Genomic DNA, 27,864 nt, shown 5'->3' with positions numbered 1-27,864 from the left:
TTTGAAAAGTGGGGAGCTGTATAAGTAAATTAGTTTAATGCCATTCATGTGGGAGGGAAGCCAGCAGGAGGTCGAGCGGCTCAGCCAGAGGAACACTCAAATGGAAATTTTCTATTTACTTCAGAATGCAGGAATCCAAGAGAGCCCAAGTGCAAAGTTCAGGACTTCAGGAGCACTGCATCATCTTGTAACATCTAATTATGTGGTTCTCTTAATCTATGCACACAGTGTGTTATCTCATGTTGCAAGTGAAGAGTTTATCGACAGTGTTAGTGCTACAACAATTTTACTAATTGACAAATAAAGTACTTGATTGAGAAAAACTGATTCCAAATTCTCAAGATCTGTTACAATAGAGCAATTTATAGACAAAACATACATTAATACCAAAAAAAGACAATTACATACATATCAATAACAATCTAATCATTAGTTACATCATTTACAAGACATACTGGTGGATTGCCTGGATTTGACTCATCCACATTGGAACACTTTGACTTAGCTGTGTCAGTTCTATGCGAGTTGAGCTCGCACTGTACGATTTCTGACTCGATTTCTGAGACGCACGATCGGCTGTTGGACAGCTGGATGAATTTCTGACATGCCAGAAATTATGGTCGGCCATCTTCAGGCTCTCGCACAGTTGATGCATCGTCACGAGTCGATTCCCCAGACTCGGCACCTTTTTTTCTGGCTGTGTGGGAGTGAAATGGCAAAACACAATGAAAGTGAACCCTGGTGACACGATGCATTATATGGACAGAAAACATGGTCAGGCTGGTAGAGCTGTGGCAACATCATACCTGCCTGTTCAGTGTTTGCGCCTCCTCCTTTCACAACTGACAAACCCGAGACAGACTTTGGTTCCTATTTCTTTTTGACGTTTCTGCAAACAGGATAGCACATATGGTCAAGGCAGCATGTTTCTACCTCGTTAACATTGTGAAAGCAAACCAACTTCTACTTCTTTTATGATAACCAGAGCTCTGGAGGGGCAAACAGGTAATGTACAGTGTGAACAGTCAGGTTGTGGCTGCACAGACGGGACGTACAGCGTGAGCACATAAATCCCTCCCATCGCTCATATAGTGCGAATTGCAGTTTAACAACAACATTTCTAAAATCGCACAGTGCAAGCCCGGCTTTAGCAGTGGCAAAAAGGTGAAAGAGTTGTAATTCACTGGTTGAAAAGGCAGTTTGACAAATACCATGATTCCCTTGTGTCGCTTTAAAGATATTCCAGATGGGAGGTTTATTGGCAGGTTCCAGGAAGATGCACGGTGGAGGATAACTGCAGTGCCTCCTTCTTGGAGAGGAAATAATAAAAGAGCAGAGTACTGAACTGACCCAGGAGAGGAGGAGAGAGAAGCCCATTCAGCTAATCAATACCTCCCAAGTGTCGCTTCATAATCTTTTCCGCTCCACACAATGATTTACATTGAGTGTCTCACGAACATTAAGGAGTAATAAGAGACACACACACACACACACACACACACACACACACACACACACACACACACACACACACACACACACACACACCACGCACATGCATAAACATACACCAATGAGGATCTTTTTTTTTAATGCAGATGGTTCCGAGAGGAGTAGCACATTTATTGTTATTTTACTCAGTGCGCTCCTCACCCACATGTTGGATAACATCTACTGTTCATGGGGCGCAGGAGCGAAACACGGCAACGATGCAGTTCTCTCCCGATGAGAAGCCATCCATCTGGTCTCACACTGCTGAAGGATGTGTGGGAACAACACTGCAACAGAGGTGTTAATGTTCCATGTCACTCTCAGAGCTTCTCCACGACAGCCACGCACAGACTGATGGTACTTCATGTACAACAACAAAGTTATCAGTGCAGCCAGCCGAAACAGATTAGATTCCAGATAGCTTCTCATTAGAGTCTGCTCTATAGTCTGTGGGAATTATTCATTTGGGTTCAAGGGAAATAATCCACACTAATACACTGTATCAAGACAGCTTTTAATGACATGACACAATTATGAGTCCAAAATGCACAAATTATGTAAAGTAGGTGTCACCAGAACATGTCCAAGTGGTAATAGGCAGTATAAAGAACAGAGACACATTGAAGGAATGTTGCAGGAGTATAAAATACTTCACCACCCCACTAGAGATGTAACTATAAAAAAAAAGATTAAAGGTTCAGTGTGTAGAATTTAGTGACATCTAGTGGTGAAGTTTCATGTTGCAGCTGATTACCCTTCACCTCACCCTACCCTTCCAAACATGAAAGAGAACCTATGGTAAACTTCAGTTGTCATTAAAACTCAAAAGGGTTTAGTTTGTTCAGTTTGGACGACTGTAAAAAACATGGCGGCCTCCGTAGAGAGGACCTGCTCCAGATTTAAATATACAGTATTTAAATATCAAAGGCCCATTCTAGGGTAAAGAAAACAACAATTTGTACACTTTAGATGAAACACACTAGTGAAAACATCACTCAGATTATTATTATTTTGTAGTCAATTCTTGCCAATAGATTCCTTTCACCTAAAAAGAACAAGGTCATCTTGGCTACCAATGCACTTTGATATTTAGCTGCCACTCAGGGAGAATAAGATGCCACCTTCTCCACTGACAATTTACTAAACATCAGTATGCAGCACTGCTCCAAGACATGTTGTCTTGTGTGGGACGGGCTTGTGCACATCTTGCTTTCTCTCCACTGGATCCTCTCCTTTTGTTCTTACTGTATTTATTATTATTGCTTCCTGAACCTGCATGTACAAACCCAGCTGGATACAAGTCGAGACCAACCCCCCCCAGGGTTTGCTGAAAGTCATGAAGGAGCTCACCGACTGGAGTTGAAGTAAACAAGGCAGAGTGAAGGACAGTGGAGACAGCTCAAGATTCATCTCTTGACTTTCTCACTAAACAACCCCTGCAATGCAACACACATACATATCGCAAAACAAACACATGTTGGAACTGTGTAAAAGTATTTGTGGGTTAAATTTCATCCTTCATCCTTCCCATTCCCATTTTTGTACTCAAACCTCAGTTTCTTGTTGTCCCTGTGCCTATAGCTGTATGTCAATTTCTATGTAAGTCCACTGAGATTCATGTAAAACTGAAGTCAAATTACTTCTATCTTTATACACACATGGCCAATAAAACGGATTCTGATTCTGCTAAAGATATATTTCATATTAATTAAAATGCAGGGATGTATTTATAACTTTCCAATCCATAAACAATGAAACATGTATGTTTGTTAATATATATAATAATAATAATATCATGGTAAATCTCCTTCTTCACTAAATTTTTTTAACTGTAACAGATAATGGCCACATAACTGGATGTGCTTGAGTGTATGTGTGTATATGCAGCATGGTGGGTGGGGCCTTGGTGGCTGTATGGAAGTTGGCATGTGTCCAGGTGTTCAGGTGTTCACTGTGTCAATATCTTCTCTTCTGAATGTCTACTGCCTATATCATTTTTTAAAATATATATATAGCCTACAGTAGCCTAGTTATATGATTCATACATGCACAGTAAATATATTAAACACATTAAATTACACGGTGCCAACAATTTTTGTCCCCCAGCTTCTGGCTGTTTATCTGTTGCCATTAGCAACTGCAGCAAGAGACCAATAACAAGCGCTATAATGCATTCAGAACTAGAAACAATGTTTATCCATCCAACTTGCTGTGGAAATAATTCTGCCACGGCCGCTGTCCTCACAGGACAAAGAGAAGATTAGCTGACGCACCCTGGACATGGACGCTTTAAGCCATTTCCCTCTGGCAGGAGGCTGCGGGCCATCAGGACCGAAACCTCACGCCACAAAAACAGTTTCTTACCGACTGCTGCTGGCCCTTATCAATAAGGCCAGGGACCCTTTAACTGAACTACACAGATGTCCCTGCCTGTGACTGTGACACTTTGACACTTTAGAAATACCAATAACTGTACATTTTGCACAATGCCTCCTTTTATTTCTATATAAAATGTTTGTTTCCTATTCTTACATTTTCTACATTTACAATTGCACAAACACACCACAGCAAACTCCTTGTATGTGTAAACCTGCTTGGCAATAAAACCTGATTCAGATTCTGATTCATATGCGCACACAGAAGCACAAAATCACAGAACAGGGTGTTGTAAATGGTCAGGATGCACAGTATTGAAGCTGTATGGATGTTGTATATTTTACTCATATTTAGGTCCATAAGTTTCATTTGGGTTATTACATGAAAATGTTCACATCCTCTGATGTTCAGAAAGTGCATCACTTTCCTCATACTGTCCATTGCTGCAGCTCCTCTTTTCAGCCTCTGTCTGAAACACCTGGTTTTAGCTCCTCTCTCTTTAAGACCACCCTCCTGAAAGTCCAATCTGGCCTCCGCTATCACTTTACCTGGCTTTGTTATGGGGCGTGCTAGACCAGCCACCAAATGTGCATTATGTAAATGGGTCACATCACAATGATGTAGCGTTAGTCTGACTTCTGATGAGGCGTTTTAAAAGCTGTAGGAGCAGAGTTTCCTGTGGGGAGAGGAGCTCCCTTTCATACAGACTTTGGATTTTTTAACTTTGTAGACCACTTTATGTGCACAAAAAACGATGTAACTCTACAGGAAAGAGAAGAAGAACTGAAACAGCATAACAATTCTCTGTTAAAATGTTGAAAGAATAAAAGGCACTGCAAGAATAAAAGGGAGCAGACGTCCGTTGTTTGTGCATTTATCGATCGTCTCTGTCTCACCAGTTTGTTGAATCTGCAGATGCAAGATAAACCTATATTCTTCCTGTTACTATGACTGTGTGAAAAAAATGAAACAGTATGACATTTTCAGATCAATAATATACTGTGATGAAAATGGTCACTGTTATCAGTATTGTCACAGGATTGCTGAAAGTGTTCAAAAGAAAATTCTTAACTAAAATCTCCCAAAAGAACTCGGCCTATGTTATATATTTTGTTGACGTGTGTAGTTACATCATCCAAAATGTTTCCAACAATGTTCAAACCCAGAGAAATCCATAACTTCATTTAGGTAACGGGATGTTTAGTTTTGGTCGCCGTTTAATTGGGTTATATCAACTTTACCGGTGGCTTTGTCCATCTCTGCAAGAAACCTCCGAGGCAAATGATGTATGACTTTCCTTTCTAATAAAAGATTTACAAAGTCAAATGATCTGCTGCCAATTTTTCAGCAAATATGCTGCCAACAACAACCAATAACAACCATTTCTAAATTTTAGGACCTGACGGGCTCTGGTCGAATCACCTGTGCATGTGCATCACTGTTTTGTCCTTCCTCTCTTTGTATTGGTCGTTTTTTTCATTGTCCATTCATTGATGCACCGTAACTTGAACAAAACTTAAATATAATGCGTCGTCGACCCTGAACATGATTTGTATCTGGGTCGCTTCAGGTAGATTTGTATTGCCAATGGTGGTGAAAACTCCCATGATCCCACACTGCTTCAAAAACAAAGTCTTTTTTTATTGGTTTAATTGAGGGACCCCTAGTGGACAAACTTTAATATTGTACGTTGAAATCATTTTTATTATTAATTTTATCACTCCCTTGGTCACTCACTCACTCACTCGTTCAACTTGCATTTGAGTATATGCAGTTTCTCTCTGCACTGGTGTTGTCACAATTCCAAAGTTTTGGTTTCGATACCGATACCAAGTCACGAATTTCAATACAGACTTTTTTTAACCTTTCCTTTAAATTGTAGTTTATCTGTTAAGTGATTTCTTGTTTGTTTGTCTTCGTGCATGTAGGCTATATATAATTTGGATTATTGTAAAGATCAAGATCATTACTTGTTAACTTTGATATAGATGTACATGTGACAGCTGTTGAAGTGAGAGAACAAAACGCACATCTACAGGGAGGCCCTGCAGGTTCGCCTGCATGGAGTGAAAGCAAAGTGTTGCACACACAGAAATAGAAAGCTTGTGTTTAAAAACTCACACCTGGAACAGACCGGCCGTAAAACAGCTGCTGTTCAGTGGTGCCCTTCTCGCACCCTAACACTTCCTGTAGGATACCTACACCCCAGCGTTTCTGTTGACTGAATCCGTTCATTTGTTTTCAAAAGAGTTTTATTTTTAAATATTTGCAGGAGCAAGGACTTCATACTGTATATTGAACTGGTATTTATTTGAGTACACAGAACTGCTTTTATGCAAGAAAATACTGTAGTTATACCAGAAACTTCAGAAAGGCTGTAGTTATATTAAAAGTTAAATGTAAAAAATGGTGATGATGGGCAGTGGTCTCTCTCTCTCTCTCTCTTGTTTCCTCTCTGTCTCTCTCTCTCACACACACGCTTACTCACACATTTCTGGTCATTTTCAGTATAAACTCTGTGTAAAAACAACGCTACAGTAGCAGCTCCGCTGCAGAACTGAGGCTGATCATCAGCCGGTGTGAACAAATGACAACCGCGACACGCAGCCATTCGCAGAGTGGCCGTTCAAAGCTGCTGTGCCCCGGGCGTCATTCATAAAGTATTGATACTAATAAAACAAGGTATCGTATCGTTTTTTTTGCGGCTGGGTATCGTGATACCTTTCTAGTATCAGTATACCATGCAACTTTGCACAACTTACATATACAGTGCCTTGCATAAGTATTCACCCCCTTGGACTTTTTCCCACTTTGTACTGTTACAAACTGGAATTCAAATAGACTTAAATAGACTTTTTCCCATTTGATCAACACAACATGCATAGTACTTTGAAGGTGCAAAATACCTTTTATTGTAACACAAACAATAATGAGAACAAAAAAGTTGACATCTGTTGGATGCATAAGTATTCACCCCCCCTGAGTCAATACTTGGTAGAACCCCCCTTCGCTGCAATTACAGCTGTCTTTTGGGGTATGTCTCTACCAGCTTTGCACATCTAGAGATGGAAATGTTTGTCCATTCTTCTTGGCAAAAAGCTGAAGCTCAGTCAGATTGGATGGAGACCGTCTGTGAACAGCAATTTTCAAGTCTTGCCATAGATTCTCAATTGGATTTAGGTCTGGGCTTTGACTGGGCCATTTTAAGACATTAACATGCTTTGATCTAAACCGTTCCATTGTAGCTCTGGCTGTATGTTTAGGGTCATTGTCCTGCTGGAAGATGAACCTCCGCCCCAGTCTCAAGTCTTTTGCAGACTGCATCAGATTATCTTCAAGGATTGCCCTGTATTTGGCTCCATCCATCTTTCCCTCAATTCTGACCAGTTTCCCTGTACCTGTTGAAGAGAAGCATCCCCACAGCATGATGCTACCACCACCATGTTTCACTGTTGGGATGGTGTGCTCAGGGTGATGGGCAGTGTTGGGTATTCTGCCACACATAGCGTTTTGCATTGAGGCCAAAAAGTTAAATTTTGGTCTCATCTGACCAGAGCACCTTCTTCCACATGTTTGCTGTGTCTCCCACATGGCTTGTGGCAAACTCCAAACGGGATTTCTTATGGTTCACTTTCAACAACGGTTTTCTTTTTGCCACTCTTCCATAAAGGCTAGATTTGTGGAGTACACGACTAATAGTTGTCCTGTGGACAGATTCTCCCACCTCAGCTGTGGATCTTTGCAGCTCCTCCAGAGTTACCATGTGCCTCTTGGTTGCTCCTCTGATTAATTTTCTCCTTGTCCGGCTTGTCAGTTTGGGTGGACGGCCTTGTCTTGGTAGGTTTGCGGTTGTGCCATATTCTTTCCATTTTCTGATGATGGATTTCATGGTGCTCCGTGAGATGTTCAAGGCTTGGGATATTTCTTTATAACCTAACCCTGCTTCATACTTCTCCACAACTTTATTCCTGACCTGTTTGGTGAGCTCCTTGGTCTTCATGATGCTGTTTGTTCAGTAATGATCTCTAACAAACTCTGAGGCCTTCACAGAACAGATGTATTTATACTGGGATTAAATTGCAGACAGGTGGACCCTATTTCCTAATTCTGTGACTTGCAAATGTGACTTGTGAAGGCAATTGATCGCACCAGATCTTTGTTCGGGGTTTCACAATAAAGGGGGTGAATACATATGCACTCAACACTTTTCAGAGTTTTATTTGTAAATCATTTTGAAATCCATGTAATATTTCCCCCCACTTCCAAATGATGGACTATTTTGTGTTGGTCAATTACATAAAATCCCAATGAAATAAATTTGAATCTGTGGTTATACCATGACAAAATGTAGAAAAGTCCCAGGGGGGTGAATACGTATGCAAGGCACTGTACATAAGTTAGTCGACAGTGACAGTCACTGCATCAAGCTCAACATACTGTCATAAATATTGAGGAGTCTTGTAGTCTATGGTGTTTTTACTACTGAACTATCACAACCAATTTAACAGCTGTAGGACCAGATAGGTTGGTTTGGTCGGTGATGATATGTTATGTAGTTGGTTTGCAGCAGCACAAACAAAGGTAGCTAACACTGGAAGCATCTCTGTACATTACTGACGAGCTCTTTGTAAGTCAGACAGACAAACTACTTTCGATATTCATAAGTCCCCATGTCATGCATCAAGTTAAGCTACCTTGCCTTGGATTCAAAGAGCTTCCCTTTTTCACGTACATTTCCCTTCTGTGTGTTCTGCCGACACTGTGACCATTTTAGATCATGTTAGCTCAGCACGCAAATAAAAAACAAATTATGACTAGACTCTGGACTCAGTTCTCTTGGACGGATGAAAAATGTCCAGAATGCTGTCACACGCCTTCCACTATGTTTTTACTGATACAAAGCAAACCCAACTTGCATGCTTTGGATGATAAGCAGTATATACGCTGAGTTTTTCAAAGCGCCGTAATCAAACATCGTTTTAAAGATATTTAAAATTTGAGTAACCATAACTGTCTGGGTTTCATGGTTTATCTGTGAAAGTGGTAACCAACATTTAGATGTGATACCTGAGCTATTTAATAACCATCCATATATGCAATCACACACAAACACTCACAGATGTGTGTGGCTTTTGGTAATACGGTGTCTGTGTGAGCAGAGGATGATCGGTCTGGGACATTACATTATGATTACTGGGAATAAATGGACCAGAGGCACAAATACACCCTGACATGAGCAGCATAACAATGACCTCTGTATCCAGCCAGATGTGTGTGTGTGTGTGTGTGAGAGAGGGGGGAATCAGTGTGTAATAAAAAGAGAGAAGGATGTAATAAATTTAAAAGACCAGAGGGAGTAATAGAGGTAACAATGAAAACACGGAAATCCACATTGGAGGGACTTGAGGAAACTCACCAGGTTTATGTGGCTGCAGTTGGACCATCTCGACACCATTAAGGATCAAACAAAGCAATAACCCAGCAAACAATACCCACATCTGAAATATAGGCCAGTGTGTTTGTGTCCCTACCCACATGTTGTTAAGTGAAGTGTGTGTATCTGTGTAGAAGAGGTTATTTCTCTCATTTCCAAAGCCTTCATCTTCAATCCAGGAGCAATTTTAAAACTTTACAGCTTTTATAATAACATTATTCAAAAAGAGACTCGCACTTCTCTCAGTCTGACAATGTGGCCCGATAGGACAGCAGAAACAGCTGAGAGTATTGCAGCTTACTCACTCAATGCAGCAATGTTTTTTACAAGAAGGTCACTGTTTTATAAGAATGGTGCAAGCACAGAGGACACAGATGCAATCAAGCATTATTAGGGGGTGGATGGCTGAGTAATCAACCCAAGCCTGTCAGGTCGTGAAATTAAAAAGAATTTGGGCACTCACATTGGCGACACTATAGGTGTGAGCATTTGACTTTGTAAATGTTTTATGTGAAAGGAAGGTCAACCAAATGTTTTACATGTTTTCTGATGTTTACTTGATCCTGGACCCAGATTTCTCTCTCTCTCTCTCTCTCTCTCTCTCTCTCTCTCTCTCTCTCTCTTCTCTCTCTCTCTCACTCACACACACACACACACACACACACACACACACACACACACACACACACACACACACACACACACTTAACTATTATATTTCATTATAATTTAATTAGCTGACAGTCTGCTGGGTTAAGAGGTGCACTTCCATCTGTTTATAAAATTCATTGAACACATACAGCTCCTAGTTGCAACCAAATGTTGGTGCGTGTAGTTGTTTGTGTGGCAGAATTATCAGGAGACCGTGTGTATGTGTGAGGTTGGTTTCACTTGCTGGAATTAGGATAAATGTGTGAGGGTTAGAAATGAGTGTGCCCTCTGTCTTTGTGTGTGAGTGGATGGGTGTGTGCAATGTGATTGAGTATGGATGTTTTGTATCTTCATTTCATTATTTGCAACTGTAAGTGAATTAGCCATGGCAAGCTCATCTCTCCAGAATCTGCAGCGGCAGAATGTGACTGCAGTGAAGAAAAGCTGTGGGGAAGCGTTTGTGGGTGCATCAATTTTTCATCCTGTGTGGAGGGATCACCTCAAGGTTGGAAGAAGTTTTACAGTTTGAGAAGAAGGTTTACCGCATGATCAGGATGACTGCTGACTGCAAAGAGCTAAACTGATCTCCCCTTCAAGGTTTCATGAGGGTTATAATCAATATTCCCATTTAAGTGATTTTTTATAGAATGCAGAGAATGGTTAAGTAGCTCTTACATAGCACTGCTTAGTTTAAAAAAAAAAAAACGGCAGCAATTTAGCATTACTTTTCCAATATCCCTGAGTTGGTCATTTTGTCTTATTTGTAGCCATGAAAAATAAAGTCATCTAAAGAACAAAAACAAAAAGTTGGCTTCTAGCAGTTGTCAGTCAGTGCATGTTAATGTGTTTTGGGGGCGTAGCTTGATGAGAGGGCCAATGGGAGGGGATGGGACATTTGCATTTTTTCCAAGTGTAGCCTGCTCTAAGCTTTTCCAGGGTTACCAAAACTAGCTTTAACACCAATGTTCTACAAAGGTACTGTTTACAGTCATTATAATAATAATAATATTGGCTTGAATTCATATAGCGCCTTTCAAGAGACCCAAGGATGCTTTACATCGATTATAATTTAAAAGGTTCACAATTTGGTAGAGAGCAATCCTGAGTTTGAGGACCGCAGCCTTCTGAGCGGAGTGTAGGGGTGAAGGAGGTCAGTTAAATATGGTGGGGGCAGGGCGTGGAGGGATTTATAGGTGAGAAGGAGGAGTTGGAAGTTGATGCCTTGATCGGGAGCCAGTGGAGGTGAATGAGGGTCGGGCTGATGTGCTGCCAGAGCTCAGTGCGGGTGAGAACCCTGGCAGGAGTGTTTCAGGGCAAAAAAACAATAAACAAACAAACTTTGAATCACGCAAGTACAGCCCAGCTGAATATAAACATGTGTGGCTTATGAATTTAAGGAAGTGATGTGGCACAGCCAACTATTCATTGTGGGCATGGATCAAATATGTTAACATGGACATTTTTAAGCAAAGTAAAAACTAGTGAAACACTCAGGCACAAGTAGACACATGCACAACAAAACCTGAAAATGGGATCAGGACAGAAAGACAAAACACCTGTTGCTTTAGGCATTTTAAAACCATTCCTCTCACATTGGAGGAAGGAAACACAAAAGACGCTGGCAGGTGCTATGGCTTAGTATCAACTCATATAAATGTTATGCTGCTAATAAGACACCAGACAGACGCAGAAAACAGTATTCCAATATTTTCAAAATTATGTTTAGCTATGTTTTGGTCTCCACCAGTTTGTGAGGGAAAAGTCTGCCACCTTCGCTGCTCAGTCTCAGGATTTCGCTCCCAGTAGTCGCTAACTTTGTCTGACTGCTGTTTGGTTTGGGGCAATTGGTTTATTATTTGATCCTATGGTGGCTAATAAGATAGAAACAATGAGCTATAAAAGGCTAAAGTGTTAAACAAAGCTACAGAGGCATTTCTCATAAGATTTAGAATTAACATTAATCCAAAAGTTAGACATGGGTGCTGCAGTGCTTGGTGTATATATTTCTCATATCAGGTTGCAGCAGTTGTCATGGTCATGCACTCAAAAGTCAGTGATTATTGTGAGACTATGTCTCCAGCATGAAGCCAAGTTATAGCCTCGGGTGATCTTTTCACTTTAGAAAATGTTCTTAAAGTTAGTCTTAGTATGCAAACTGTGTTCAAATTACAATAAGTACATTTTGAATGAAGTGTTACTGCAGGTGAAGATATATCTTCGAATAGAAACTGCAGAACCTCCATTAAAAGAATATTCTGCGCTCCCTTTATATCCAAAATATTTTCAAGGATTTGAACTGGCTATTGAATCAATAGAGAAACCAAGGACCAAGACAACAGAACATGTTCTGCTTTTCACTAAACTGAAATTGTAAATCTCACTTTTTGCCCTTGTGTTTATGCAAAAGCCATTCAACATGCTAAAATATTATCTCCACTTAGTCACCACTCACAGGCACAAACATCAAATATAAATTATTCCAAAAGACTGGACGTGATAACAAATAAGGATTGCAAAACAAATATTGGATCTTCTGTTTGGGACATTAAGGATCCCTCAAAATCCATGCAACAGAAGAGACTCATGCTGGCTGCACTGTCAAAAATTAAATCATTACATGGGTAACTCATAAGGCAAAATCTACCTTCTTCTTCAGCAATAACATGTTATACATACAAAACTGAGAAATTTGCCACAGACACAGCTAAGGACCAGGTAACCGGAGGACTTGTATGTGCTACTATTGCTATACTTGTTTTGCCATATTTCTTTACTTTTTCTACTTTTTACCAAATGAGTTTTGAGGGTTAAACGATTCCAATTATATATCTTAAAGACTCACTATTCAGATGAGCTACTTGTTGAGCAGTCTTAGATATTTGTCATTTGTAATCTGGATACTTTATTGGCTAAATGTAGAACAAGTCTGGTACCTGTTTCCTCATCAAATAGGATTAGCTGGCTGGTGGCCTGGGATGGAGTCAAAGTTCAACCTGAAAGACTGGTTTAGTCTGAACCTTCTTGGAAAAGTATGTCCTGTCTCTTAATAATCAGCCCAGTTACAGTATGTCCAGTCAGAATAATCCAGTTCCAATACAATTATTCTAAATCTGCCTTTTGTCCTCCACACTGAATCCAGTCATGTCAACCTATACATAGACACACAAATAAACATATTTAACACACACAGAAGAATGTCCAATGCCTCTCTCTCGCTCTCTCTCTCTCTCTCTCACACACACACACACACACACACACACACGGAATGTCAGGCAGAGGGGCTGAGATGTCACCGCTTCAACTGAAAACCCACTGTGTCACCACAAAGGCAAAGTATGAATTCAAATCAGCAGGCAGTGTCACTGCCCGTCCATGGAGCAGACTTAAAGGGGCTTAGAAGCAGACAGTCTGCAGATGGGGAGTATTTCCCAAACTTAAAGCAGATCCAAAAGCTTTGATTTTCTATTGAATAAAGCATGTTGCCTGTGAGACTGGGATAAAGGGGAGGTTAGCACAGAACAGTGTGTGTGCAAGGAACAAACACATGCACACATGCACACATGCACACTGCACACTACACACTACACACTACGATCCAAAACACTACGGATCCACAACCCTTATAGCGTGAAGGATGTTACAGTCTTAGCTGAGAATAAGGAAAAATCACAGATACAGACAAGGAAAGTAGACAGGCCAGGACAAGAGGGTTTGATCATGTGGTGCTCAGCTTGTAAGATGAAGAGAAACAGCATCAAAAGAGAGTTTGACAATGTGTCAGAATCATTATCCCAGTCTAAATCACTCACAAACATATTTATTATGGACAACTGTGGCTCTGGAGTTAAGAGAGGGTCATCCACTAAGATAAGGCTGATGGTTCAATACCCGGTCCCTACAGTCTGCTTGTTGAAGTGGGCAAGATACCGAACCCTAAATTGCCCCATATTCAGTGTGGTGAATGTAGGACTGACAGAGGATATATATATCTACCCTGCGATTAGTGCCATCAGTGTGTGACTGCATGTGTGAAGAAGTGTTGTATGAATGTGTGTGTATGTGGCCTGTAGTGTTAACGCGATTTGAGTGCTGTTTAAGATGAGAAAAGCACTTGTCTATTTACCAATCCATTTACTCTACAGTGGAAGACATGAACTCCTAGAGATACTGAAAGGTAAAAGGTGAACGCAGCAGCTTCATTCATCCAGCTGTAAAACAACTCTGTGTGCACTCAGCCCTGAAACAAGCATGTGAAATCATGTGTCTGGTGTACGTGTTGAAGAATTAATGAGCATAGAAATAATTAACTATAAACTGTCCATGAATGCAATGGTGCGATTGTAGTTGTTAAATGTAACATTGTAGAAAAAGAAAACAAGGGATGGCACATCACTAGAATAGTAATGATTTGGTTTTTCCACGTTTGTTCTGCAGGTTGAAGTTGAACAAAAGTGAATTTTGTCTCGAGTCAGAGGTATTCGTGGTGTTGCACTCAGATGTACATGTGAAAAGAGTAGGAATTAGTTGTGTAGAGAATGAAAAAGAGAGCTCGAGAGAGAAGTTCAACTCCCACTTACCTTCCTATCTTCACATCCTTAGGCCAATCGGAAGTGTCAAGTGGGCGTGCAGGACAGAATACTGAAAGGTGAAAGGAGACAGGGTTTCAGACATGTGTGATGATCCATCAAGCACTTGGCTTGATGCATCCTGATGCCTGTGGCTGAACAACGGAGCTGCTGACATCACCCACAATTTACTGCTCTGCTTTGGACTGGACTTTTATTTCAGCTGTAAAAAAAACAAGTTGTAATTCAGTTGCTACTGTATGAGCTTGCCTGTACTGTAGCAACCTATGGCCTTAGAGTGCCTCGCTGGTAAACATTTGCCAGTCACCCCTCCCCACCACTAGCAGCATCATAACTCCTTGAAGGAGCACAGCGTTGGGGTTGATATTGGTCACAGGGGTTGTGTGACAGAGCAATAATAGTTTGAAAGTGGGAGGAGGTACTGTATTTTAAGGGCTCCTGTCCTGGACATTAAAGCGCCAACTGTTTTTTTCCCCATGTACTAATTGAAAGCATGTTTATGGCTGAGGTGGTTAAGAAATTCAGCCGTTTGAATCATCAGAAGAAAAGAGATGACTTCTGGTTCTTTGCCTAAAAGTCAAAAGTACAATCTTGTGTACATAAAACTTTAGGGCAGGGGTCACTAACAGGCGGACCGCGGTCCGAGTCCGGACCCAGAAGCCGTCCCGTACAGACCCGGACCTACAGCCAAAACAGAAGGTTATGATTTAAAACCTGACGGGGCGCTTCTATTTGTAATCAGCGCAGCTTTTGTAGTCTTTACGGTAGTGGTTTAGCGGATGAGGAAACGCACAGACCAATTGCATGCGAGTTAAGCATCCCACGTGATACCACTCAGCCAATCAAGTCTGTGCATTCCAGGCGGTAAACATTGCGACTCTACAGTGCAGACAGATGAGAGAGTTAGAGGCAAGTTACACATGAAAAGATGGTAGAAAGAAAAAGAAAGATAGCGATACAGGTAGAGAAAACAAAGGGAGAGATACAGAGGACTGAGCCGGAGAAAGTTGAGAAACAGGAGTGAGACGGAGAAAGGGAGAGAAACAGACGAACAAAGTGGGGGAGTGGGATATAAGAGGGGAAGAAAGTGATTCTAAAACTGTTCAATTGTTAAGATGTGTTGAGATTTATTATCTGTAAAATTGGTTGAGACTTTTGAGTCAAGATGTGAAACAGAAAAGGAAATTCAAGCTTTTGCTCCCTTTATTTTATTTTTCTGAAGTTAAGCCCTTTATTTGAACATGCACAATTTTCACATTTTATTTATTTTCTCTTATTTTGAAATGCAGCCCTACTTTTATTTAGTTAATGAGAGAACATTATACATATCTGCAATCATACATATATGTTCAGTTCTATGTTACGTGACAATAAATATTGTCCAAAAGTTTTTGAATCGTACTGAATTCATTTGATTTGACAGTCAGGTATTTAGTACATGCAGATGTTGATACAACTACTAGGCTACTTAAATATATATCACACTAAATAGTTAGACATTATGATCTTCCGGACCTTTGCTTCAAGAAATTTTCTCTAACTGGACCTCTTTAAATTTTAGTTGGATACCCCTGCTGTAGGGGGAGACTTAATTACGACTCCCAAGTTGAATTCTGTTAATATGGTGGGTTGAGATTATGGTCTTACCAAAGTTGATTTTAGAATGTACACATAAACAAATTCAGTCAGCCAGCCTCGGGTGATTTGGCAACTATAGTTAAACTGACTGTGGAAATGACGGCTGAGATGCGAACTAATGCCCACAACATAAACCTATCAGTTTAATCACCCAGAGGAGTCCAATGTCTATTTGAATAACAATGCATATCTTAAGAACTCGCCTTATTGGCGTCACACTTGTCATGTGTGTTGTTAACGGCCTAAGACAGTGCAGTATTGAATTTACTGTGATTTATATGTTCTATAATAATACAATCTGAATAAACGGGCAAACAGCGCCGAGCAGTCAGTGGGGACAAGGCAGAGTGCAATTAAACATGTCTTCTACATCCCTGGATTCATTACAGCTACAGTTGTTGGCAACTAGCGGCTCACGGGCTAAAATCTGGTTATTCTGATAATTTGATTATTTAAATTTCCCCATATCGGACTGATAGAACATTCTTAGATGTCAAGGTTGCTGATCTCCATCAAGAGAATTACATTCATATAATCACTTCTTCTTTCCCATTTGTCTACAAAGTAAAGGCACAATGTTTATTATGCTTTATAGCCGTGTTTCAATTCAGATATCAAGCTGAATTACAGAGCTTTTATTTTGAAAAGTTGTGAACTTGGGTCAGAAGATCGTGTCACTTACATAACAGACATCTGAAATATCAGTAAAGTAAATCATTCAAACTTATATATAAACCACACACAAGAAGAGTAATAAAGAAAATTCAGTTTGATTTTATGAAAAATACAATTGTTCACTGCAGATAAACCAGGTAGGATGAATTTAAAGTTGTCTTAACTTCACTCTGCGCCAATGAATGTTCATAAAAAGCTCTGCAAACAACGTCCGGCACAAATTAGACTCATTCATGAACATCCTCATGATTTCCCAATCCAGTAACCACAATAATAGGTCCACTGCGTGTTACTGCTTGTCACAATGGCCCTTTTGGATAACTTCTGATCATTAGCTAATCACAAATGAAAAGCCTCTTTTAATGAAGAGAAATAAGAAGTGGGTCTGATCAAACACAAAGAACAAAGAAAAGAAAAAAGGTCACTCAAGACCAACCCCTTGGGTACAATGCTATTCTGTGAGAACATGATTAATGGTAAGATAAGTAGCAGATAACCATTTGCCACTCCTTTTAACACTACTGCTAATTAACTGACGTGGAAAGGTTTATACCCCATGTGATCTGTGAAGGGATCTAGAGTCGTTTTGTCCCAAGATCTATGTCCACTCCTGCCTCTCCATCTCATATTGGCTTTCTTCTTTCTCCAGTGTTGTTCCTCACTCTCTCAACTCTATTGTCTTTTTGCCAGTATTCCTTTTCTTCTTCCCTCCTCTCTCATTTTTTGCTACTCTGTTTCCCAAACAGATTCCAGCTGTATATGCTGAGCTCTTAGGCTGCAGAGTCGTCAGTAGTGGGATTATTCTGGAAGCTGGGCATCTTGAAGAAATCCATAGCACTTAAAAAATGCCTTGTGGACATCGAAGTCTGTGGAATGTCTATCTCGCAGGTTATAGATGGACGTGTTTCTGTAACGCAAAAGGCTTAGGTGGGTTCATCTGCAGAAGGTACATTCCAGGGAGCTTCTATGTTTGATTGGATGTATTAGCACTCCCATTGGGGGGGGTTACTTTACCACCTGACAAGTGTGGAACTGCTGAGATGTGTGCGAATGAGGAGAGGCTGCCTAATGGTGATTTACAGCTGGATGTCTTGACTTGGATTCAGTTTATATCGACATTAGGCAGTATTTCTTAGAGACAGGCTACAGTTGAGGAGGACTGACAGGATAATGTATCAACAATCCAACGACTCCAGATTTATTAGACCCACATTAACTCTTCAGTGTTGATTCAATCGGCAAAAAAAAATGAATGATGACTTCTTATAGAATAATCCATCACTCTCTTCCGTCTCCAGTCCCCCATTTAAATCCCCCAAATCAGTTTCTCTCTCGACCAATCTGTGACCTCTCTGCGAGTGACACTTCACAGATGGTCATTTTTCACCAACAGCAAGTCAATGGCTTGCAGATCATGCAACACCCCGTCGACTGGTGTCGGTCTATGTCTGGGGAATCACGTTTTCGACACATTCCTGCTGTGCCTAATGCTTGAGTTGCCGGCAGATCTGCTCCTTTATCCCAGCTGTCAGTCAGATGGACTGTAATGACTTCGCCAGGCTAGATGCAACACAGCGACTCATCTTGGGCAAGATGTTGCATATAATCGGAGAGTCAGCCATTCGTGGCACAGCTGAATAATCTAAAGATTTATGTCTCTATAGCAGATTTGCAAAATGTATATCTGGAGAAATGCCATATCATTTGTATTTACAACCACATTTGTTAATTAAAGCTACAGAGTCCAATACTTCTTTGGAAAATATTGAATAACACAGATGAGCTACACAGGAGACGACCTTGTCTGGGACTTATGTATTGGTCTGAATTGGCTTCTTCCTAAACACCTAAGTAAGACTGAGCTGAAGATGAGACTTAATATTAGTTTAGCCTGAAAGGTCACATGGAAACAGAAAACATTGCCACTGAATTCTATCATTGCAGCGGACTTGTCCCTAACTTTAGTTTAATGTTTTTACGTGCAACATATTCCTATCATTCTGATCATTACTGCAGCACTAAGGCCGTTTTTCAGACATGAACTCCAGAGAATGTCTGCACAATTGTGTCCTTTGCCTTATATGAAGAATGGAGCAGGAGATTCTCTGATGCGCAGCAGGCAGCTTGCCGAAGGTAACGTGCAAATTCTGCTGCGGAGATCTATGTTTATTTCTGTTCACAGCACATTGATAATGGTGATGGTCCTTATCACCCAAACCTCTCGAATATTGTCGTCTTTCTAAGTTGGAAAGACGTCTTCAGCGGTGTCCTCTACGTGTATGGCTCCTTTTATTCATCAAGAGATATTTGCATACTTGTGTTGTTTTTTATCACTTTTACTTCCCTCATCAATGCACTGCTGTATTCTCACATGGGCTCACTTGGACATTATCCAAGTTTTTACTATTGTGCTGGCAGGAGAAACTCCAGATGATGTCCACAGCAACTGACCCGGACATTTGCGTTCTCACCCCTCAAGTTAATTTCATGAGATAATCCGAGGTTCAGTGCATGTGTGAAAGCAACCAAGCTATATTGGCATCTTGTTAAACAGGGATTGAGTCATAAGTCTTTATTCATTTAGCCATATTTATTTATTTACTTAAATAGTTAAATAGTTTACATGTTAACATTTCATGAAAAATGTTAATTGAATTGTATCAATAAACCTGTTTATGTCCAGTTAAAATACAAATTGAATACCTTTACTACTCATTCTTTGCTATAATGTCGGAGCACGTGCCTTCCAGAGTATATGCACCTGCTGATCCACAGGAACAGCACACGTCCTTTTCAAGTTGAAGCACTAACTTTCAGAACTAGCCTCTCTAACATCATGTGACGAGCTAAAAGATGCTTATGACAGGATATCTTTTTTTTACCACACATATAGAGTTTCCTGCCTCTTTTAGCTCCCCCCCGTGCAGCGCTATATACACACACTGATCACCAGCAAGTGCTTCCATGCCATCAGTGAAAGTAGAACACATCTGCTCTCTTTTCATGTCCAATCTGTGCAGATAAAAACGTCAGTACTGTAGCTCCTTCAGATGAACAACAGCCCAAAGTCTGAAATGCCAAAGTACTCGGAGGAAAAGAGCCTTTATCTTTTAACAGGCTCAGCCTACATCTGTTTCACTTGTCTTTTATCCTCCATTAACTGTAAAATTATTTTTGTGTGCTGAACATCAGCCACATTTGATTTCATTTCCAAAATAGCATGCCAGTCCATCAATAAAGTTATCCTCAAAATGCCTCTTCACTTTCAGCAGCCTTGTGAAGATTGATTTGGAAATTGACAGAGCCAAAAGGAGTTGTGCACTGAATACCATTGATAGAACAAACGTGGAATAAATCAGAAAAAAATTAAAGAGTGTTTGGAAGATGGAAATAAAGATGTCTTACAAAGAAAATGTAAAAAAAATATTAGTTTGGTCTTTTTTTGATACAACTGAAATACAACTCAAAGGTAAAGACCTTTCTTTTCAAAGTTTAATCAGATATATATAACGTCTGCTTTTAAAATTCATTTAACTTTACACCCTTCACACCTACACACACACCCAGAGAGAGAGAGAGAGAGAGAGAGAGAGAGAGAGAGAGAGAGAGAGAGAGAGAGAAAACAAATGATAATGTCTTTTAGAATGATTAAACGGTTGGGATGAACTGCAGAGATAAAGGATTATTTTTAGAGGGCGATATAGTGATATAAGAAACATCAACAACACTTATTTTGACTTTATTTTTCTTTAAGGTTAAAAATAAGGAAAATTCCTCCACTTTAAACCAGTCCGAAAACCCCCCCAAATTAACTATTCCATTCATCTCATTTTACTGTTCTTCCTACGAGGTAATTTGTCACAGAAAAGCGAGGCACTGGATAAGAAGCAGGCCCTGTTCTGTGGGGTGATGCTAGCGAAAGAGAAACTCCCCTGGGGCTGGATGTTGCTTCGCCAAACTATTTGTTCTTGGCTCTGTAGTTGCCGGCCCAGGTAGCACCACCATTTGTCACTGTCAGGACCACCCCTCATGCAGAGAGGGCCTATATGGAATCCGCCACACATTAGGGAGGGTGAGAAAATTACCAGCGGCTGTTGTTACCAGTGGCAGCTCTGATTTCTTCAGGGGATTTGCCTTTGTTAGCATGTGAATTAATGTTTTCAGCGCTGTTGTTGCACATGTGCGATATTTAAAGGTAGATGATACAGGTTCCTAACTAGGGGGTTGACATCTGTGGCATTATACAGTATCTATAGTGAGGAGCTGAGGAAGAGCAATACCAGGGGTGTTCACTGTATTGGATTTCAATGGGCCACAAAAGGCTGCTTGTGTTGCATTGTGAGAACACATCAGGTGTTATTACATTTTTGAGGCCTCTCCTAACAGGATGTTATTAGGATCTTATTGCTTCTCTCTTCCCATTTAATAGGAAGCTCTGGCCATCTCCTTCCTTCTCAGGTCCCCTAATGCTGCAGTGTGGCCTTTCTATAAAAGTGCAGAGGGCTGCAAACCAAGCACTTTGTAGAACTTTAGCGAAAAAGGTAGATCATTTACAATGCCACCAGTTTGAAAAGGGTGAAAAGGCACAAAGCCTTGATTCAAATAGATAAAGGTAATCAACACAGTTTCCTTGGGACCCTAAAGTTGGCTGCTGGATAGTGCTAAGGAGATTCTTGCTCCCTCAAAGCAGACAATGAAGTTGAACACAAGAAAAGAGCTGGGTAATGGCGGAGATCGCTCACTGGTGCCCCAGTTATATGGACAGAGCTGTGGCCCCAGGACACAAGTTAATGACCATAATCAGGCTTGTCTGTCTGTTCAAAATCAACTTAGAGTGAGTGCATCCAAGCTGACCTACAGCATCACTCTCATCTTAGTTCAATTTATACATCAGCATGAGGCAGCAGGGTGTTTTGGGCTTTGGAGACGGTCCACTTTCTTATTGTGTCCCCGATGCAGGCAGATTGACCGCCGCCCCCCCTGAGCCCTCCTCATTCCACCTCAAAGCCTTGATGAGGATCAATTTGGACTTGAGCATTTCTCGCGGCTGCGGCTGCTCTTTAATTCAGTATGGGTGAGCGCTCTGTGATTAATGGTAGGTACTTAGCAGGGAGACACAGTCAATAAACACACTGGTCCAGGAACTTAATACCATCCAAAGCAGAGACAGGCTCTCGCCAGGTGGCAGCACCATCCAGATCAGACAGGGTTAATGCGAGCAGAGAGCAAAAAGTCAAAACTTTTCACAAAGGCTTTTTTTCTCTTAAATTGACTTCTCTGGCATGAACTTGGATTTAATTTGAACAACCTTGGCAGTGTGCTGCTGCACCATCGCCCCAAAACGCCTGGAAGTTAGAGAAAGACAGAGGGAGAGAAAGGCAAGCCAAGAGCAGACTGTGATGGAGAGAGAGACAGGTAGAGGGTGCTCAAAAATATCTCCAGATAAGATAAACCAAAAATCATTCACTAACAGAATTTATTCTGAAAATGAAAATATTATTAGGCTGTGCACTTGACTGACAAATATTCCAATAACAGTCCCTGCATGCAGCCATGCATATCTGGCAACCTGTGCAGGGTGAACTCCTCCTCTGGGGTTGGCTTCAGCTCCAAAAAATCGGTCGTCTTTCATAGAGTTTAAAAGCAGGTGTATTTCTTCTTCCATCCAGACATGTGGGTTTTATCCCAAGAAACTTACAGGATGACTGTACACTGTCTTAATTAGAAAATTGGGCCACACTTGGAAAAAAGACTAATGATTTAATCAGTCTTCAGATTGCTTATTTCATGTTCTTAATATGAAAGATGTATGTAGATAGTGATTCTCTTAAACATCAGGGAACTCTACTTTTGCATGAATCCAGCAGATGTTTCAGAGATATTTACACGATATCAAAAATCAGATCCATCACATGTCAACTGCACCTTGTAATCCTATAATCTTCTTATCAACACAATTACCACAACACAAACACACAAACTAATAAAGGCAGGGGGAATTCAGTTTTCAACACAAGGTCACACACACACACACTCTCTTTCCATGGGAACAGGACAATCTATTCACCTGATGGTTGTGCATGATATGATGTGGCTTATAGCCCAAGATGCTCGTTTTGTGTGTGTGCGTGTGTGTGCGTGTGTGTGCGTGTGTGTGCGTGTGTGTGTGCTGGTCCCTCCCGGGCAGGCTGTTACAACACTGACCTCCAGCGTGCGCACAGAAGGACGGAGCAGTGCGCATCGACAGCAATGTGACCTCCATCGAGCAGCTCGAGCATCGCCGCGTCTATTAAAATGAACATGTGCGCGCCCCCGTCTGCAGGAGCGGACCTTCGGAAGTCAGATAATCGAAGATGCGCTGATCAGCTGTTTGACTGGCAGCCAGCTTGTTGTGGTGCACAGAAACCGGGCACGCGTGAATCAAGCGCACCCCTTCAGCATCAGCAGCGGTTTGCAGCTGATCCTCAAATAAAGTTACACCGAGGAACGGATTTCTTTGCTTATTTCACCGGCTCCATCTCTGCTCCTCCGCTAATAGCCTCCACCTCCTCTCCACCTGCTATTTTTTTGTAATGTGAAATAAAAAGAGAGAGAAAGAGAAAGGGGGAGAGAGAGAGAGAGAGAGAGAGAGAGAGAGAGAGAGAGAGAGAGAGAGAATGAGAGAGACACGTGGTTGTTACAAATCTCTCTCAGGACACAACGGGGAGGCGGAGGTGGAGAGACGCGGGCGCAGTCGGGGTGGGAGAGGACGAGATGAGGAGAGACCCCGAACTCCAACCGCGGAAATTGCGCTGCTGTGCGTCCTGCACGTTTTCTGGAATAAGGACTTAAAAGACTTTGCATTTTGCGCCCCCCACCCACCCCCCAACCCCTTTCTCGCTTTCTCTCTCGGTGTCTCATTCTCCTTTTCCAAAGGAAACACTTGCATGCAGGATGTGGAATAACGCAGGTGAGGAAAGAAGAAAAACACTATTTGATGAAGATTTTTGTAGTGAAAAATCCGCCGTAGTCCTCGTGGGATATTTCTTCACATTATCCCCGCACGTTTTGATTTTTTAAAAAGTCAAACCTTGGCTTCTGAGGAGGAAAAAACTGTCAAAATGAATTTCTTTAACAGCTCTAGCCTGGAGGACGGGATGGAGGCAGAAAACATCTCCTCTAATTCCACTTCTCAGAGCGAGTACAGCCAGCTGGCCATCTGGGGTCTGGCTGGACTGGTCAGCTTCCTCATTTTGTTTACAATAGTCGGGAACGTCTTGGTTGTCATCGCTGTGTTAACAAGCAGAGCACTAAAACCACCCCAGAACCTTTTCCTGGTATCCCTGGCCAGTGCTGACATACTGGTGGCCACTCTCGTCATGCCCTTCTCTCTGGCAAATGAACTCATGGGCTACTGGTTTTTTGGTAAAATCTGGTGTGACATTTACCTGGCTCTGGACGTTTTATTCTGCACCTCTTCCATTGTTCACCTGTGCGCCATTAGTCTGGACAGGTACTGGTCTGTGACACAGGCTTTAGAGTACAACTTAAAGAGGACACCTAAAAGAGTTAAGGGGATGATTGTGGTGGTGTGGTTGATCTCGGCTGTCATCTCCTTCCCACCGCTCATATCGATGGACAGGAGCAGCAACGAGGCCAGTCCCCAGTGTATCCTGAACGACGAGACCTGGTATATCCTCTACTCCAGCCTTGGATCATTCTTTGCCCCCTGCGTTATCATGATCCTGGTATATATCCGCATCTACCAGGTGGCAAAGACCAGGACCAGAACAATGTCAGAGAAGAAGAGGGATGTGGACTCCCCTCGGGAGAATGGGATGGACAAGGCTGAGCCAGGCGGGTCAATGAAGTCCAACAGGGGCGGGAGCATGAAGGACCAGGAACGTGAGAACGGGCACTGCCAGGAGCAGGCAGCTCAGTCCCCCCTACCGAACGAGCCGAAGCACGTGTCAACAGACCACGACGAGGACTTTGACGACAGCAGCTCATCGGATGAGAAGCCTAAAAAAAATTCTACTTCCACCAAACATCACCAGGAAGACAGGAAAGACAGGAAGTCCAGCCGGAAGAGCAGCTCCGCCTCTAAATACTCCAGCAGAAAGTCGCGTGCCAGTTCCAAGTCCATGGAGCTGTTCTCGTCTCGCCGCAAACGCAGGAGCACCATCAACCGAAAGAAAATCTCTGCCGCCAGGGAAAAGCGCTTCACCTTTGTCCTTGCTGTCGTCATGGGTGTATTCGTCTTGTGCTGGTTCCCCTTCTTCTTCTCCTACAGCCTGTACGGCATCTGCCGGGAGCCGTGCCAGATCCCGGAGACCCTGTTCAAGTTCTTTTTCTGGATTGGGTACTGTAACAGCTCTCTAAACCCGGTCATCTACACCATCTTCAACCAGGACTTCCGCAGAGCCTTCCAGAAGATCCTCTGTAAGACATGGAAACGCTCTTTCTGAGGGAGGCGGGGCTTCCTGCATGGCTGGATTTCTAATAGACATCTACTCCCTTCAGACGTACTTGAACTGTTCTGAGCTGTGTGATTAAGTGCTGGCCCGGGGTGCTTCCACACCTTTACTTTCAGGGATTGCAATTGAAATGAAGGGATGCTTCACGGATCAAAGTGTCGAAGGTACAGAAATGGTGTTTAAAGTACAAGGGTAAGTGCTGTGATCATTTTCACAGAGGAGGCTTTCATCAAACGCCATTCAGGCTGCTAACGGACTCTGATGTGGGCTGCGCCTCATTCACTCTCCTCACTGACTATCTCTCCCCTCGTTTAATTACAATGCACTGACTCACAACAGTTGACTGTGATGCATGCACACCACAGTGGGCTGCACCCGAGGAACTGCACAGGAGGAGAGTGGTTTACAGAGACACTTAATTTATAATGTGACCTCATTCACTGACTATAATGCGAAGGCCTTGACAATCTCCTCACAATCGTTGTGTGAGGTGAGATAGAGGGATCACTCTTCTCTCTCCGTCTCCTACTCAGTCTTTCTCTACCTTTCTATTATGATTCAACATGAGGACCAATGGGACGAAGGGGCTTCTTGCTTACTGTTTCAGTAGCAAAAAACGTTCTCACAAAAAAAAAAAATCATCCTCAAAAACTTCAAAGTTATATTTCTGCTTCAGTGTTTTGTGTGAGGCTCAAGTGTCTAATGTGGGAACTGTGAGGAAAACTTTACATCGGGACTTGTGTTTCGTTTTTGTGAACTTGGACTGCGTCCGGATACGGTGGGATGTACAGTCGAGTGGCGTCTCCAGCAGTTTCCTCTCCATGGCATGTGTTTGCACCCTCCTCTCCCCTCTGAGAAAATAGATGGAATACAGGAGTACCCCTGGGACAGATGTTTAACTGTGTGTGTGCGTGGGCGTGTGTGTGTGTGTGTGTGTGTGTGTGTGTGTGTGTGTGTGTGTGTGTGTGTGTGTGTGTGTGTGTGTGTGTGTTTGTGAAAAGAAAGAAAGGACAAAGTGAATTACATAGGAACTGTGTTGTGATAAAGCGAGACAAGAGAGTTAACCGCATCTTATCCCAACTGCCAGTTAGTGATTAGTGTGTGTGTGTGTGTGTGTGTGTGTGTGTGTGTGTGTGTGTGTGTGTGTGTGTGTGTGTGTGTGTGTGTGTGTGTGTGTGTGTGAGCCTGATTCTCCCTGGTCAAGTGTCTTTCTCTTCTCCTCCATCCTATTTTCTGTCACATGTCCTTTCTCTCCCTTAAGCACTTAGCCACAGAAAAAGCCAAACACCTTATTGCTCTGTTTTGTTGTCTGCTGCTTGCACACACAGGGACACACACGCACATTGGTATTATATCCATAAAGACTTAAAAATGACTTATACAGTCAATATTTTCATCTTTACATTTCAAGCATTTACAGCCAGAAGGGCTAATGCTTTTTTTCCTTGTGTAAATAAGTGAGAACACTACAGTATTATTGTGTAATAATGATACACACGTATCAATATGATAAAAATGTATTGTTTGTATAATGAACAACGCTCTGAAGGGTTTTCATGTGACACCGACCTCTGTCCTTTTCTAAAAGAACAAGTGTTTTCTTCTCTGCTTTGAGCACATTGGAAAAGATCAAATAAAGAGATTACTGCTTTGCTCCTGTCGTTTATTTATTACCTTGATGTTGTCACTGCTGTGACTCAGAACAAAATGACTAAGGATCTTATTTTAGTATACGCACACATTTTAAGGTAGACTTCTTCAAAAGCTCATGTTTAAGCTTGAGAACTATGGCTATAATTACTTAAACTGTGAAGAAAATGGACAAGTTAAAATATATATGGGATTATTTTCAGCAGAGGAAATAAAAATTTGTTTTGTTATATTTTTTGTTATTTTTAAGAGATTTGAAACGTTGCCTGAGGCATGAAATTGCACTGTGGGGAATTTTTCAGTCAGGAAACCACGTTTTAGCTCCAACACCAGTAATAAGATCACTCTTTGGGGTTCCTTTGCAAAAAATTTAAATAGATGTTATGATTTTGTCAAAATAAACAACAACCTCCAGCGCTCTGAATCAATTGTAACACCTTATCATCTCATGTTGCTGTTGATGGAGCATGGGAACTCCTCAGCATGTGAGCAAGTAAGTAAATCAATAAATAAGTCAATATACAGTAGGTTCAGTTTAAATGTCCAGCTTCTTTCTCTCGGGGTGGCACATTTATGGATGTGAGCTTTACTTCAAACACGGAAAAATTGTCCAAACAGATACATCAACAGATCTATGGTTCCCATGCCTTGCAGGAAAACATATTTAACAATATCTGTTTACATGTCATGTGTTAAATAAGATGCATATAGTGCATTCAGATATTTAGAAAGTGACAGGTGTTGATGACAGGGTGGGTCTACACGCAGGGTTATAGGGGTACAGTACGTCAGAGAGGCCAAAAGGGTTGGAAACCCCAGTATTATACCATCAATAATCCATCCATCCATTAAGAATTCCACTTATACTCTGAGGACCACAGGGGGCTCAAGCCAATCATCAATAATG

The 27,864-nt window shown here is 41.6% G+C and overlaps 1 protein-coding gene, 1 long non-coding RNA gene and 1 pseudogene across 2 annotated transcripts; 1 reads left to right on the top strand and 2 right to left on the bottom strand.

The window, feature by feature from the left end:
* LOC118117186 overlaps window positions 1-27,864 on the bottom strand; it is a 267,659-nt pseudogene that overhangs the window by 60,311 nt on the left and 179,484 nt on the right.
* LOC118117049 lies at window positions 563-23,405 on the bottom strand. Its single transcript, XR_004697721.1, has 4 exons — window positions 23,056-23,405; window positions 14,530-14,590; window positions 807-889; window positions 563-697 (listed from the first exon to the last, which is right to left on the bottom strand). It is a non-coding gene; the product is annotated as an uncharacterized LOC118117049 (long non-coding RNA).
* adra2c (adrenoceptor alpha 2C) lies at window positions 23,540-26,959 on the top strand. Its single transcript, XM_035169042.2, has one exon. The coding sequence runs from the start codon at window positions 23,952-23,954 to the stop codon at window positions 25,296-25,298; it is 1,347 nt and encodes a 448-aa protein (XP_035024933.1). The 5' UTR covers window positions 23,540-23,951; the 3' UTR covers window positions 25,299-26,959.

Source organism: Hippoglossus stenolepis, chromosome 2 (assembly GCF_022539355.2).
Source record: "Hippoglossus stenolepis isolate QCI-W04-F060 chromosome 2, HSTE1.2, whole genome shotgun sequence".
Lineage (NCBI taxonomy): Eukaryota > Metazoa > Chordata > Actinopteri > Pleuronectiformes > Pleuronectidae > Hippoglossus > Hippoglossus stenolepis.
The sequence above is the reverse complement of the archived record's forward strand: the minus strand, read 5'-3'. Positions and strand labels throughout refer to the sequence as shown.

What these genes read in the sequence shown, in the direction of transcription:
- adra2c (XM_035169042.2), top strand. Translation starts at nt 23,952, where the DNA reads ATGAATTTCTTTAACAGCTCTAGCCTGGAGGACGGGATGGAGGCAGAA.